Source organism: Silurus aristotelis (assembly GCF_946808225.1).
Source record: "Silurus aristotelis genome assembly, chromosome: 6".
Classification (NCBI taxonomy): domain Eukaryota; kingdom Metazoa; phylum Chordata; class Actinopteri; order Siluriformes; family Siluridae; genus Silurus; species Silurus aristotelis.
The window spans coordinates 17460073-17474881 of NC_139579.1; the positions used below are offsets into that span (position 1 = coordinate 17460073).

The 14809-nt window shown below is 37.5% G+C and overlaps 2 protein-coding genes and 1 long non-coding RNA gene across 9 annotated transcripts in view; 2 read left to right on the plus strand and 1 right to left on the minus strand.

The window, feature by feature from the left end:
* plekhh1 (pleckstrin homology domain containing, family H (with MyTH4 domain) member 1) overlaps nucleotides 1-6066 on the plus strand; it is a 32939-nt gene extending 26873 nt beyond the window's left edge. For 2 of the 4 annotated variants that reach the window (XM_083543584.1, XM_083543582.1), the window contains exons 27-30: nucleotides 2837-2966; nucleotides 3152-3235; nucleotides 3768-3914; nucleotides 4391-6066. In XM_083543584.1, the coding sequence (XP_083399710.1) occupies nucleotides 2837-2966; nucleotides 3152-3235; nucleotides 3768-3914; nucleotides 4391-4567 (538 nt within the window). In that variant the 3' untranslated portion in view covers nucleotides 4568-6066. Of the gene's footprint in view, nucleotides 1-2836; nucleotides 2967-3151; nucleotides 3236-3767; nucleotides 3915-4387 lie in introns of all 4 variants that reach the window. The other 2 variants (XM_083543581.1, XM_083543583.1) reach the window with 1 other exon arrangement.
* Nucleotides 4792-9861, minus strand: LOC310727388. Of its 2 annotated transcripts, none has more exons than XR_014534001.1 (3): nucleotides 9721-9861; nucleotides 8712-8818; nucleotides 4792-4913 (listed from the first exon to the last, which is right to left on the minus strand). It is a non-coding gene; the product is annotated as an uncharacterized lncRNA (long non-coding RNA). The 2 variants fall into 2 exon arrangements; XR_014534002.1 differs by lacking the exon at nucleotides 9721-9861 and adding an exon at nucleotides 9389-9515.
* Nucleotides 9276-14809, plus strand: part of slc25a21 (solute carrier family 25 member 21) — a 74541-nt gene continuing 69007 nt past the window's right edge. For 2 of the 3 annotated variants that reach the window (XM_083543779.1, XM_083543781.1), the window contains exon 1: nucleotides 9499-9637. Coding sequence is in view for 1 of the 3 variants with exons in the window: in XM_083543780.1 (XP_083399906.1) it covers nucleotides 9574-9637 (64 nt within the window). In the remaining 2 variants the exon portion in view is untranslated. Of the gene's footprint in view, nucleotides 9375-9498; nucleotides 9638-14809 lie in introns of those variants that run through there. The other variant, XM_083543780.1, reaches the window with a different exon arrangement.

Consider the following 14809-nt stretch of genomic DNA (forward strand, 5'->3'; position numbering starts at 1 on the left):
GGCCAGGATCATACAGTGTTTTTTCACACGCAAGGGTCTATTAAAGAGGTTGAGTCCTCGTGCTGTGCGTCAGGCGCAGAAGCTGGCTTCAAAAAACAGATGCATGAGTTCTGCCAGCATTGCTTTAGAGGTTGCAGAAGCTGAAGGTCGCTTGTCAGTGTTCAGACTATACGCCACACACTGCAAAGAGACAGTTTGCATTACCGTCATCCTAGAAGGAAGCGTCTTCTAAAGCTGGCTCACAAGAAAGCCAACAAACAGTTTGCTGAAGACAACTTGTCCAAGAGCATGAATTACTGGAACCATGTACTGTGGTCTGATGAGACTGAGATAAACTTCGGCTCAGATGGTGTCCAGCATGTGTGGTGACGCCCTGATGAGGAGTTCCAGGAAAAATTGTGTGATGATGCCCACCTTTCAGAAACTGGGCAAAATGGCCACCGGTGGTGCATCCTCAAGCGGAAGGTGGTGAAGCACCATGTGTTTAACATCCAGCAGCTCTGTGATGTCATTATGGAGGACTGGAAGAGGATCCCAGCAACAACCTGTGCAGCTCTAGTGAATTCCATTGCCAGGAGGATTAAGGACATGCTACATAACAATGGTGTTCACACAAGATACTTTGGACACAGTCTTGACATGTTCACTTAGGTTGTACTCACTTTTGTTGCCAGTTATTTGGAAATAATCTGTACTGCTATTCAAGCTGCACATTGACTACTTTAAAGTATATCCAATTTTAATTTCTATAGTATTGTCCCTTGAGAACATATAATAAAATGCCGCATTTTGCACCATTTGGAGCCGACTGAGAAGAGAATGATTAAGTCCAATGTAGAGAGCATTGCAGTTGTCAATCCTTGAGCTGACGAAGGCATGTATAGCTTTTTCAAGGTCAGCTTGGGACAAAAATGGCTTGACCTTGCTGAGGAGTCTTAGCTGGTAAAAGCTCGCATTCACTACTGCACTGATCTGTTTCTCGAATTGCATACTTTGGTCAAAAATAAAACCCAGGTTACGCACAGTAGGTGCAAACTGAGGAGTAAGAGGACCAAAACTCAGAGAACTGCTGGGTGAGTCCGGGCTAAACAGGATGTACTCAGTCTTTTCTTCATTCAGATGAAGGAAGTTCTGGGAAAGCCACTGTTTAACATCCTGAAGGCAGTTATGGAGAGGGTCCAATGCAGAACAATCACTCAGAATCACAAGAAGATAGATCTGGAGGTCGCCAGCATAGAAATGAAATTGAACTTTGTGACTGGAAATGAGTTGACCAAGTGGCAGCATATAGAGAGAAAACAGAATGGGACCAAGAATAGATCCCTGAGGCACACCAGATGACAGAGGAGCAACCGATGAAGAATGTACAACTGAAAAAGTTCTGTTAGTGAGGTATGATGAAAACCAATTAAGCACCGCACTCTGCAGACCGACAACATGCTGAAGACGAGAGATGAGGATGGCATGATCCACGGTGTCAAATGCAGCGGTCAGGTCCAATAACACCAAAACCACAGAGCTTTTTCCATCCAGGGCTCCAAGGATGTCATTGTGGACCCTCAATAACGCTGATTCAGTGCTATGTCTCAACCTGAAGCCAGACTGAAATGTATCACCAATGTCGTGCAGTCGAAGGTGAGACTGAAGCTGAGTGAAAACAAGCTTCTCCATCAACTTTGACAGAAATGACAGCTTAGATATAGGGCGGAAGTTGGATAGTGTGGAGGGATCAAGATTGGGTTTCTTGAGCAGCGGTCTAACAATAGCGTGTTTGAGAGCAGCGGGAACAGTACCCATGCTAAAACAGCTGTTTATGAAGGAGACAAGGATGGGACCTATGGTGTCAACAGCCTCCTTCAAAATCCTGGCAGGAACAGCGTCTAGAGGGCAGGTGGTGGGCTTCAACTCGTGCACATTTTTTCTGAGGTCCACCAAAGTAACTGCATCAAAGTTCTCTAGCACACATTGCGCTGCACGAGTAGAGATGGCAACAGCGGGGATTTGTGTAATGGTTTGCATAACAGACTATTGTCCAAAAAATTTAGTTTGAAAGCATTGCAAACGTCATTCAAGGCGACAGACACCGGATTAATGACAGAAATGATAGTGGTGAATAAAATTCCAGGGCGGTGGCTATTGCTGTTGATGAGAGCAGAGAGGTACTGTCCTTTAGCTTCCTTTAGTGCATTTTGATAGGTGGCAAGACTGTCTCTAAACATCTCAAGTGACACCTGCAGCCTATCCTTCTTCCATTTTCGCTCGGCCTGCCTACACCGGCGCCTGAGGGCCCGAGTTGTATCATTGAGCCAGGGGTCCGCAGGAACATTGGTAGACTTTACCTTATAGGGTGCAACAGAGTCCATAATCTGGGAGCAGATGGTATGGAAGGAGGCGATATTACGTATTACTTGAATACACTGGAAAATGAAGTTTTTAAATTTTGGTGCACAGGTTCTCAATCTTTATGTAGATTACAACCCCTGAATCCATAATTTAACATAATATTTTGTCTACCTACTGGAGGTAGTACTTTTCAGTTTCATTTCTGCACTTCCACTCACAGAATACATTTCTACAAAAAATGGTCATTAGATCAAGTTGATTATTTCTAAGCCTACATGTTTTTGAGGTGGTATAATATGGATTCAGTTGATGTGACCAGTCAGGCTGGAGCTAAATAATTAATAATTAATAATGTTAATGTTTCCTTTCCTTTATTACATCAATAAAACAGAATCTCAGATGCCTGATCTTTCCAGACTTCCGTTTGCTTTAGAGGATGCAGACCTCAGCTATGAATACAATGAACTTGAATGACCAGTTGTTTATTCCACAGGGAGCTGACTGAGCGGCTGGCCACTAAGTGGTCTGTCCTGCAAGGCTGCACTGCTGCTGAATGTGTGAGGATCTATTTGACTGTGGCGCGCAAGTGGCCTCTGTTTGGAGCAAAGCTATTTAGTGCTAAAGTAAGTGCACATCTACAGCTCTGAATGTTTCACATTAAATAAACAAAGATGATTTGATTGCTTATTTAAACTTCTTTTTGTAATTGCTTCCAAGCTATATGCTAATCTGGGTAAAGTGTTCAGGATGTGAACCCATTGTAACTTAATAATGCAATTCTAATACACATTGTCATTTCATGTTCTAGCCGTTGCCTCCCTCTGCACTAGAGCCGACACAGGTGTGGCTTGCTGTCAGTGAGGACGGGTTAAGCGTGTTAGATTACAGCATGGTGAGTGTGTATGTGTTTGTGTGTGTGTGTGTGTGTGTGTGTGTGTGTGTGTGTGTGTGCGTGTATCTGCATAGAGAGATGCATTGCTATTACCACTTCTCAGCTCAGCTCATTAGTGCCCTATACTTGAGGCTGGCCTAATAATTTAAATGTCAAAATCTGACCTTCATTTTCTGGAAACATCTGGAGTATTTACGGGCAAGCATTTATTCTTGTCCCTACGCAACACAAAGAAACAGACATGTTGGTCTGGAAAGATTTTTAGCTGCAGTGCTTCCAAAATCTCTGACCCAAATGGCCACTTACTGGCTTCCCCATGACCTTTTGTCGGCTGAGCTCTGTAATTTGCTGGCTCTCTTCTTTTTCTCTTTTTCAGTTTAACCCCATCTACCAACCATGCTCACTGACTCCTGGTTAAAACGTAAAAAAAATCTATTTAGAAATAATATTCTCTCAGTTGTCCTGCTCGTTTGCTAGGTCCTCTTGGTGATTTCAGTGTGAAGGTGATTTAATGTGTTTGTTATTTTTGTAGCACCTGCTGGTCACATATCCATTCCAGTCTGTGATCACCTTTGGGGGTTGCAAAGAGGACTTCATGGTGGTAGTCAGTCAGACTAAAGATCAGGCTTTAGGCAAGAAAACTGTTGACAAGCTAATTTTTTCAATGGCTAAAACAAAAGTAAGTGGCCTCACAACATATGAAATATAATTTACATTTCCACCATCCTATTGTCTGATTGAAATCTCATGATCCCAATACACTGGTCTGTTTTCAATTATTGCATAGATGTACATTTTTTTATCTAGAACATATATGGACATTGCAAATCACTAAATAAGCAAGATGCACTCCTTCGTCTTTGCTATATCAGTATAGTGTTAAAAGTAGGTTTCCATGCACTCATTCAGTGTCACTGCCTTCTAGCACAGAGTCAGGTTAGTGCATTACAGCATTATGTAACACAGGAAGTGCTAATGAGCTCCAGTGTCAATCAAAATATTCACAGCCGAGGTTGAATGTCACACATTTATTCTAGATTATGGGTTCTGAGTCCCAGGGACCATATTATATACAGTCCTTGAAATCAAATAATATAGCTTTTTTTTCAGGGGGGTGGTCTTTATGCCTAAATGCTAACTCAGTTCTCTCAGCAGATTCTGGAACTGACTTTACTGATGGCGAGCTACATCAACTGGACATCAGGCTTTTTAGCAGCCGGGAGCCAGGCACAGTCATCCACACTGGGATGTCGAGACAGGAAGTTGCGGGAAATGGACAGCAGACATTTTCCATCAATGACATACACAACTAAAGGTCCCACACTTTTATGAGCACTCATTATTCCTGATCAGACACTTCATACATGTGCAAAGGAGGTGAAAGGAGCTGGAGGTGAAATTATCCAGGTCGCATCCAGGTCATCATGCATCATGCATTATCTTCAATCTGCACAAGAGAAAGAAAAAAAATTTCAGCTTTTTTTTGTGATTCGGAATAATAATGAAGCACAGTCCTTTTTGGTATAAGCTATACATTCCTGGGATTTCTACTTACTGTGAGCCACTCAAAGAAAGGGAATTCAGGGTCAGACAGACACTCTTATACACTGCCGTTTCTCTTCTATACCGCTCCTCTGCTCCCTGCGGCAGTTACAATAGAAAAGGCATTTCTCCTGCGCTTGAAAAGGGAGAAGTCAAACCACTAAATGAACAAAGATACAAACTAGGAAATATTAATTGTTTGTGCTTTTCTTAAGTATTTCCAGTTAGAATTGTCACATTTCTATTATTCAGTTGACCTAACCATTTTTGTGGAGGTACCATTTTTACTAACTTCCATCTAATTTGTTATTTTTCTTTTTTGCATTGCCTGCCTCTGTGTTAGATTACTTTTTTGCTTGTTTTTATTCCTGATGCTGGTACAGACCATTTTACCTGCCACTTATGGTTATGTTTTCAGTTATATATTCTCTTTTTAATAACTACACTGTTGAGAAAATGTAGCTTATAAAAGGCTGTAATGGAAGAGAATCTGTTTCCTGTCAGATGCCAGGCTTCTTGGAATAGTTAAAAAGGTTACAGAGAATATTTATATTATAACTAGTGACAGCAGAGCGTTTATAGCTAGAGGACCTCAGATCTTTCAATACCATTTCAGGGTATTTAAAATATATCTATTCAGTCAAGTAACTTAATAAATACCAGTAACAATAACATTTATTTTAAAGCCCTCTTCTAATTGGAACCGAAATGGAACAGACACAAGCCCTGCATTCTACATTGCTTGTTGTTAAGTGTTTTATTATGGATTGAACACTTGAGGCACAGTTCATCATGTCTGTTACATCAGTGTCCTTTACTGGAAAAAGAATGGGAAGTGCCACTCTTTAACCTTGCACATCTGTTTCAACCTGTTTAAACCTGCATTAGTAAATCTTGACATGTGCTAAATATTCAAGTATAAAACTAGCAAATGTTTCAGTGTTAGAAATGTAACAGGACACACAGCTACTTTAGAATGAAGTGTTGATCTTCCCTGTGTGCTAATGTAATAATTAATCTGCAAAAGAGCTATGAAAAAATTAATAACTTGAATTATTTTATGGATGAAACCACTGTTTGTAATTTTTTCTATTTATTTTGTTCTCTTAATGTTGCTACTTTACGCTTGCTTTTACTACATCATTTTGTGGGTCACTGAGTTGTCTGAGTTGAAGCTAAAGGATAATATTCTTCAACTGTGTGCATAAACAGTAGTTTAAAGTTATGTAAAGGCATCAGATCTTTATTGCATGGATGAAAAGTTTTGTGAATAAAACATGTACAATGTGTTCTTATCTTACTGCATGTTTTCTACTTCACAACGTCATGTCATGTCATTTTCTCCCGCTTATCCGTAATTCGGGTCGCGGGGGCAGCAGTCTAAGCAGGACCCCGCCTTCGACTGCTGCCCAATCCTCACAGCACCGTCCCTTACGGTCCCTCCTGCAGGTGGTGAGCCCACGGGAAGGCGGCCCCACGTCACTCCGGACGTCACGGACCTTGATATTTCCCTCGTAAGGGACCCCCGGAGCATAGAGGGTTAAGGGCCTTGCTCAAGGGCCCAAGAGTGGCAGCCTGGCGATACCGGGGCTTGAACCCCAGACCTTCCGATCGGCAACCCAGCGCCTTAACCGCTGGAGCCACCACTCCCCCTGCCACTTCACAACGTCTTATGGTAAATTACTAGTGCACTAGTGGCCCTGAGCGAAGTTATGGTTTCAGCCTTCACAAGTACTTTAATGTATAGGTCTGTCTTAATATATTCATACATTCCTGCATTCTATTACTGAAGGAAAGAGGGGAAGGAGAACCTCTTAGCCATCAGCCTTGAACATTTCTTTAAGTATATATATATATATATATATATATATATATATATATATATATATATATATATATATATATATATATATATATATATATATTTGTGCTTATCGTTCTTGCAGGTAACAACTGATTTCTATTTCTAAGCACAAGTCACAATTATAGTTCCAATAATTTAATGACCATATGAATTCATTTAGGACAATGAAATTCATGTATTCAATAAATACAAATTGAGATGAATAAGTAAATGAATAACGAAATGAAAGAATGATCAATGCAAGCATGTCTAGTTTACGAACTTGGTGGAATTCTTCTGTATGCAGCCACATCACACTGCTAATAGCATTTTCCTGCCAATAGCATGCTATAAATTTTTCATTTGGGAATTAAATTGAGAGGGCTCTCATTATAAAGAAAGACAGCAATGTGCTTGTTTGTATACTGGCTTCTCTTTATATCTACATTCTGTGTCAGGGAAAAGAAAATGCTATGCAGAGCACAAATAGTCTGGCATGTTGAAGAGTCTGTTGCAACTTGTCTCTTACTAATGTTTTGTCTGTTTTTGATTTTATTTATGAGCCATGTGATACATGAGCTTCAAGTAGGTAATTGTTTTAGAGAGGGGGGACCGAAACACAGAATCTTGTGTTACAAGTTGGATTTTGCGGAGGATTATTGTGAAACAGATCTTGTTTATTGTAGGTGTTATTAGTGCCTAGACTTTGATAACTTTTTTTCATCTACCTTGGTGGCTTATCAGGCATAACAGATATTAGAGTATGATGCAGTAAGAGTAAAGTAGATTTTAGTGGGATTTATGACTTTACCAGTGGATAAAGTTTTTCATTGCTAATTAATAGGCAAAAAGATTATAAATTCATTTGCAACAAAGGCTGTAGTGCCTTCCTGGTGTTTTGCTAATATTGCATTAGTCATCAGCTTTGACATAATTAACATAGTTGTGGTTATCTAATGACGTTTGACTTTTTTATGCCTAGTAGACAGATTTGTGTAACCATTATGCTCAGTCATGTAAATAGATATATAACTGACCTGCCCACCACTTTCTATTGCAGCTTTTGTACATAACATAATATGTATTGTTATCTTCTCTAAACGTCTATTGGATTTAATTATAATACATTACATTAATATTCACAATGTATAGGTTGCCCTGGCATTACACTTTAAAAACAGGATAATCACATTAAAAGTAATTTATTGTCAATTATTATACCATGCTAACGTCTCATGCCTGTTTGATATGTACATAGAATTATTTGTATTTAATTAGTTCTAGGAATCAGTAAAGAACCATACTCCACTTTTCAGATGTGTAATAATCGACTGATGTGTCAATGTATGTAAATAGGCTTATTTACAATGCATTAAATGTGAACATTCATTTAAGTTCCAAAAATCCAGAAAAGGATGTTGATGTTTTGCAGTCTAAACATATTGCACATCTACATTTATATGAAATACAGTCACAATACAGTTCTTTGTGTCCTTTTGTTTTTGAGCGTTAGAAATGTTGTACCCCACAAACTCCAGTCAAACCCTCATCACATGCTACATTCTCCATTTCCCCAGCTTCAATGTACATCAAATGGTTCAAACAATACTAAGACATGTATCTTGAAACAACTGCTCTGGACTCATCTCCATTACCCCATAATAGGATGAATAGTTTGGGGGGGTTGTGTGGGTGTGGTGGTGAAGATGTACATTAATACTTGCTAAGTGTTAAGGAGTACAATAAAACATGCACATATTACTGGACTATTTGAATACACATTGTACATTTTGAACACATAGGGAAAAAGTTGCGTCTCCTTTTTTTTTTTTTTTTTTTTTGCTATATCAGCATTCTCTAAAACCTTGTCCATATTTCTTCTTTGCTAACTTCTTAGCATAACCTTCAGCAGCTTTTGGGTCCCCTCTGCTGTCATTTGTTCCTATGCAGACTATTTTTTCCCCTTTTGTTTGGCCAGATACTTCAGATCGGATTGCTGTCTTGTTGTACAATCCACCCTCACTGTCACCATGAGCAAGTTCTCCCGAGAATAACTGCATTATTTGGCACTCTGAAAGTGAGGTGACTCACAGAACACGCACATCGACATGTCTTTTGAACACATCCTCCCCACAGCCATCAGAGTGTACAAGGTACATTACAGTAGTTCTCCACCTGTGAAGACTTTTTCAGCATTCCTGCTTAGAGGACAAACATAATGCATTACATATTGTGCTCATTTTAACACTGCACAATGAATTTTTTCCAGCTGTTAGTGTTTCTAGGTATAATAATCTCATTTTGCACACAATCCTTTATCCTGTGTACATATTATTACTCCTAGAAATTCTGTTTCTGGAGGTACAGTCTAAACTTCAGTTAGTTGCTCTTATTTCTTCTCTTTTTTTTTTTTTTTTTTTTTTTTGAGTTGTTAACCAGTAACCTTGGGGTGTACAAAGATATTGCAATCAAATATTGGCAGTCGTAAATACAGTGCAAGGGTCATTTTGGGGGATAAAACAAGAGACTACTTAAGTATACAAATGTACCCGACATATTTACAGCTTACTCAATAGCACCTAATAGTGCAGGTCTCAGGCTGCCAGCAATGACGTAATGGGGAGTTTAAAATTAAACTATTTTCACTAAGGGCACTAAGTCCAGCTCCGGCCATGCGGTCGAGCCGAATGAGACGAGACCCTGCTCTGAACCGGGAGCTCTGCTGTGTAACACCGGCTCTGTGCATGCAACCAGGTAACTGCACTTACTTTCACACATCAAAAATCAAGGTGTGTTTATGATACAAGTAATAACACGGCTTATATCCCGGTTCCACTAGCTGGGATGAGTCTGCTAGATATGGCTAAGCAATACACCTATGTGTTGCAGGTATTATAGCAGTCCGCTTTAACACTTCCTGAATCACGAGTTCCCCCCAAACCGCAGACTGGACATGACTTCGAAAAGGAGTTTCGCGCGCGAGGCGTCTCATCAGATCATTGCAGGAGGATCTGCGGGTATGTCCTAAAAGCAACAACAACATTATTAAGCCAAGGCTAAGCTAGCTAGCGTATAAGCCTGCACTGGTGGGACCCATTACCGAAACCACAAACAGACACTGCATGTATGAGCTCTAGTAATGGACCTGGAGCACATTGCCCTAACCGGATAGTGTGAACAACGCAGTGTTCGGGAGAGCGCGAGCCCAATGAAACTAGTTCCGCTTTTATTCTGGTCCCCAGAAACATTTCATTTCATTTCATTTTATTTATTTGACAGGGACAATGCAAACATACATAGTGTCAAAGCAAGCTTGACACTGAAATGCTGCATAAAAAGTTTATAGCAAATGCTCATTTTCAACTACTGTCCCTGGTTGGGCTCCAAACACAATACAATTTACATACTAAACTACTTCAATTTAAACAAATAACATGATATGGACAATTCCTGTCCCTAGTCATACACAATAAAATTTACCCATGAGATTTACCCGTAAAGTTTACATACACACATATATCATATACCATATCATATAAAACACACTGGACAGAGTGTAATCTCGCTAAGTGTAACATAGAATATCTCCTTTAAACCTTTATCAGTTCTGTTATTACATCCTGCACGATTTCAGTACACTGCTCAACTGTTCTTATTGTTTTGGTTAGGAATCCTGGTTTAATACCTCTAACAGGCTCTTTAATACTAACCTGCAAAAGTCTAGTCAAACTGTTAGACCATCTGTACCTGCTGGGATAGAATAATCCAAATTCTTTGTAAATAAATGTTTAGACTATTTACAAATAATCTGGATTATTTTTTGGCATGGGGCCAAAGTTGGCAAGTTGTGACCCTTGATTTGGCCTTCCATGTATGTGAAGAGTGGAGGAAATATGTACATATGGACACAGATTGTCATCTCTAATTTGACAATTAATATTTTCTGGTATATTTTTTTAGCAGCAGAAACATTGGCAATTCCTACTGATTTAATGAGTCTATTAATCTTATGAGCTTTGCCAAGTGTAATCTGAGAAGCAAACTAAAAGACTCTTACCTAAATAAGATCCTGACTTTGTCTGTAAATCAGCTGCAGCCCATTTGGGGGGGAAAAACGCTTCATGTATTTCATATGAGGTTGCTGATATTACAAGCATATGACTGTATTGCTTATAGCTTGAATAGCTGTAAGTATTGATTAGGCATTGAACTCTGTTTTGGTATAAATTGGATTGTTTCTGTGTTTTTATTGTAGTTTCATTAAACTAGAAAACGTTGAAAAAAAAAACCTGCATTAGTTAAGCAGATTACAGAGTAAAGTTATTCATTGATATATTTTGAATATTATACGATCATAACTAAGGAGAACCATGGCAAATATAATTTTAATTTAATAGTTTGATAGAATTCAACATTTACTATAAACCCATGGCCCACAAGTTTGATTTTTAATCCTTCATTTGAGAACGTTTGGGCACCTTTCATCTAAATGGAACTATAACTGTTGTTAATCGTTGTAATTTTCTTAATTTTCCCCAAAGCAGCTTTACAGAAATAAAAAGATTACAAATATACATTCACAAATTAGTTCCCCTAAGCTTATACCTAATGAGCAAGCCAGTAGTAAGAGTAGCAAGGAAAAACTGATGGTATGATGAAATCAGACTCAAAAGTGCACATGTCCAGTTGTTCACTGATGGACATTGGAGTGCAAAACAGGTCATGGCAGTTGCAGCAAAGAATTTATATTAAATACAATCCAAATCCATCTTCGTGGTTCTTGAGTTGAAAATAACATGACATTCACAAACAGTTGCACACATCTGCACTTTATTTACAGCAAGTCAGTTCATTTTTGCCACTGATCTCTGTACATATTATATTTCTATATTTGTTATATATTTCTCAGTCCAACCGGTACAGAAATTCTGTTGTTTAAGTTCTATTCTTACACGAACTGAATTGTTACGCTGGCACGGGCCGTCATTAAAAGCATTTCACTGCTTGTCGAACTGTGTACGGATGTGCATGTGAGCAATAAAATTTTTATGTTTACAACACTGCATTAGTAGTCATAGCAAAAACAATGAAATTGTTGCTCTTTAACCAGCTGGCTTTGATGGTCTACCAGTATTACTAGCTTGGGCTAGGCTTTGTTGTGGTGCAACAAAGTACCACTATGTGAATCTGAATCTGTTTAGTGCTGCAAATATCTGTATCCGTATATATATATATATCTGATTAAAAAAAATGAAGTGTTTCATTTTAAGTTTTATTTTCTTGTCATTAAATTAAACCCAGTGCCTAAAAAAAACCTTATGGCATTTCTACTCAGTGTCAGGATGGTGTCTGACACATCCACAGCCTGATTAGTCAAGTTTATAACTGGTCTTATTTAAAAATTTATGCACATTTGTTTTTTTTTAAATCCCCCACTTAAACAGTTTTTTCGTTTGTTTTTAGCAGTTTTGTTCTAATACATTTAGTTGATTTAATGTTCCAAAATACAGTATAGAGAAACCAAAAGCTTAATTAAAACATCCATGACCCTGAACAGTCTGTTACAGAAGCCTGCCAGATTTTATGCTGGAAAAATTCAGCACTATTTTTAATTATCAGCTACCAAACCACTAGGGATATACGGCAACGGAATATTAATATAGTATATAAATGAAATAGTGACTGATTGAGACTTAAGCTGGCACCAGTACTGGGATCACATGAAATGTTTAAAAATAAATAAATACATAAATTCGTCATATGATAATTTTTTATGAAAAACTTTTGCTCATGTGACTTTTTTTTTTTCATTATTTTTTTGCCAGCTTATGCACTATTTCATTTTAATCATGTATTAATATTCAGAGAACATATGGGTATACACCAGCTTATACACACTAGGCATTTGATGGTGTTCTTCTGTTGGACCCTAAAACCTGCTTTGGCTTTGTTCAGTTTCATAAGTGAATATTTTTGAGTTATTGTTGTAGTACAGGGGTCACCAACATTTTCAAACTGAGAGCTACTTCTTGGGCACCGAATAATGTGAAAGGCTACCAGTTTGATACACACAAGTCGAAATAACACAAGTTTTGAAAAAACAAATTTGCTCAATTTACCTTTAATTATATGTTATTATTAATAATTAATGATTCATCTATATCTAGTCATCTATATTTTAATATTGTCATTTTCAAATTTACACCAATGCAAGTGTGATTTTAAAAAAGAATAGCAACAAAAAAATTTGATGCAGATCACTGGTAAGTGGCGCTATAGTGAGCTATTTTTAGAATTTTAAAAGGCGCGCGGGCGACTCATGTTGGTGACCCCTGTTGTAGTATATACAATGTTATAGAATATTTAATGCTAGTATGTTGTATATTATATAACAATATTGGTATAGTAAAAACAGTACATTATAATAACTTCACTTTAGGTTTTATTAATGGATAGTCTGGCAGAATACCAATAATAGATATATCTAATAATATGGTTATATGTTTTCATAATATGGAACATATTCCATAAAATGTTCTATATATTACATGTTGATATCAACATATTTATTTATTTTATCGCATTTTATTCTCACTATAATGAATAAAATCCTAATCATTATGCAGCACTATATGTTATATGTATATATATATATATATATGTATATGCTATATGTATAACCCTTATTTAAGTAGTATGTTGTAATAGTATAATGTAGGAGTAATGAGTAGCAACTAGTAGATGGATTGTAGGATCTTACAGATCTCATGCATTTGATATAAAACTGTGTAAATGCATGTTCATGTTAATGTTACCATGTAAATTCTGCAATAGTACCAGCATGGTAAATGTTATACACACTCTCATTCATTAATATGGCTTAAACCAGTAATAGTAATCTTCTATGCTTTTTATGATTAGAAATAGTGATTTGTGTGATTAGTAAAAACTCTTTCTATTTTGGGTGTTCTGGTCTCCTTTGTGAACTCAGTGACTGTTGACATATTTAATGCTCATCTGAAACTGGCCTGTAATCATTCTGTGGTCATTTGGCAGGGTTTAATAGTGTGGTCAGTTCCAGTTCTACAGAATAACCTCTGTGTTTTTTTGGTGTCCTGGGTCCAGCTCTATTAAAGTTACTGGAGAGAAAGAAGAATTCACTTGTGCCTCTCACTGCAGATGTGCATTGTGTGTGTGTGGGTGTGTGGTGTGTGTGTGTGCGTGCGTGCGTGCGTGCGTGCGTGCGTGCATGCATGCTTTGGGTTTCTGGTTGGATAACATGCTCACATTTGGGTCTTTGGAAAAATGTGCTGTATACATTTGTTTTTTATTTAATATATACAATTAAAAAGCAAACAAAGATTTTTATTTCCTGTTTGAATTATTCTCTGCTCTTATATTGTTACGTATGTACAATTAATAGTTAACCACCAGGGGGCAGCATTGTACCTTTTTACCTAAATCTGTATTTTCACACAGGAAGCTTCACTCTAATTTAGGGATTTAACACAGACCCTGTAAAGGTTTTATATGGAAATAACACTAAGCACCTCTTTATGCTAGTGCTATTTTAACGTTAATCCACATCCTTCTTCCTTTAGCCTTCAGATCTGCATCAAGCTTAAATTTCAACTGACTAAATGTATTAATGTTTACTTTGTAATTGTTTATTAAATAATTTTAACTTTTTCTCTATCCCCATATATATATATATGATATAATATTATATTAATATATATTTGTATTGGTGCATTGATCAGCTATTATTTTCAATTCTAGTTTTATTTAATACCTAAAAAAAAATCCTGGTTCACAATTGTCTAAAAAGTGCTGAACCGTTTTATGTAATATGTCTTGACATTTTAATGTTGATTTTTTTTTTTTTTTGTGGATTTTTTTTTTTTTTTAAAGCAGAGTTACTTGTGAGTCATTTATCTCAGTTATTACCAAATTGTCATGGAAAAAAAAACCTGTCAGATTTTACCTTAACTGTTTTGGTAGTCATTTCCTCTTTACTTCCATGTTGCTCTGTGTAATTTGGTAAGTTTTGCACAGAAATGTTTAAGTTATGATTAGCTTCTTTGTAAACGTATCCGCCGACTGCAAATGGAGTGTGTCGGGAAAAGACAGACAGCCTAAGTATGATTGAACTTCGTCCACTTCTGTGCAAGCCAACTGTCAGGCCCTCA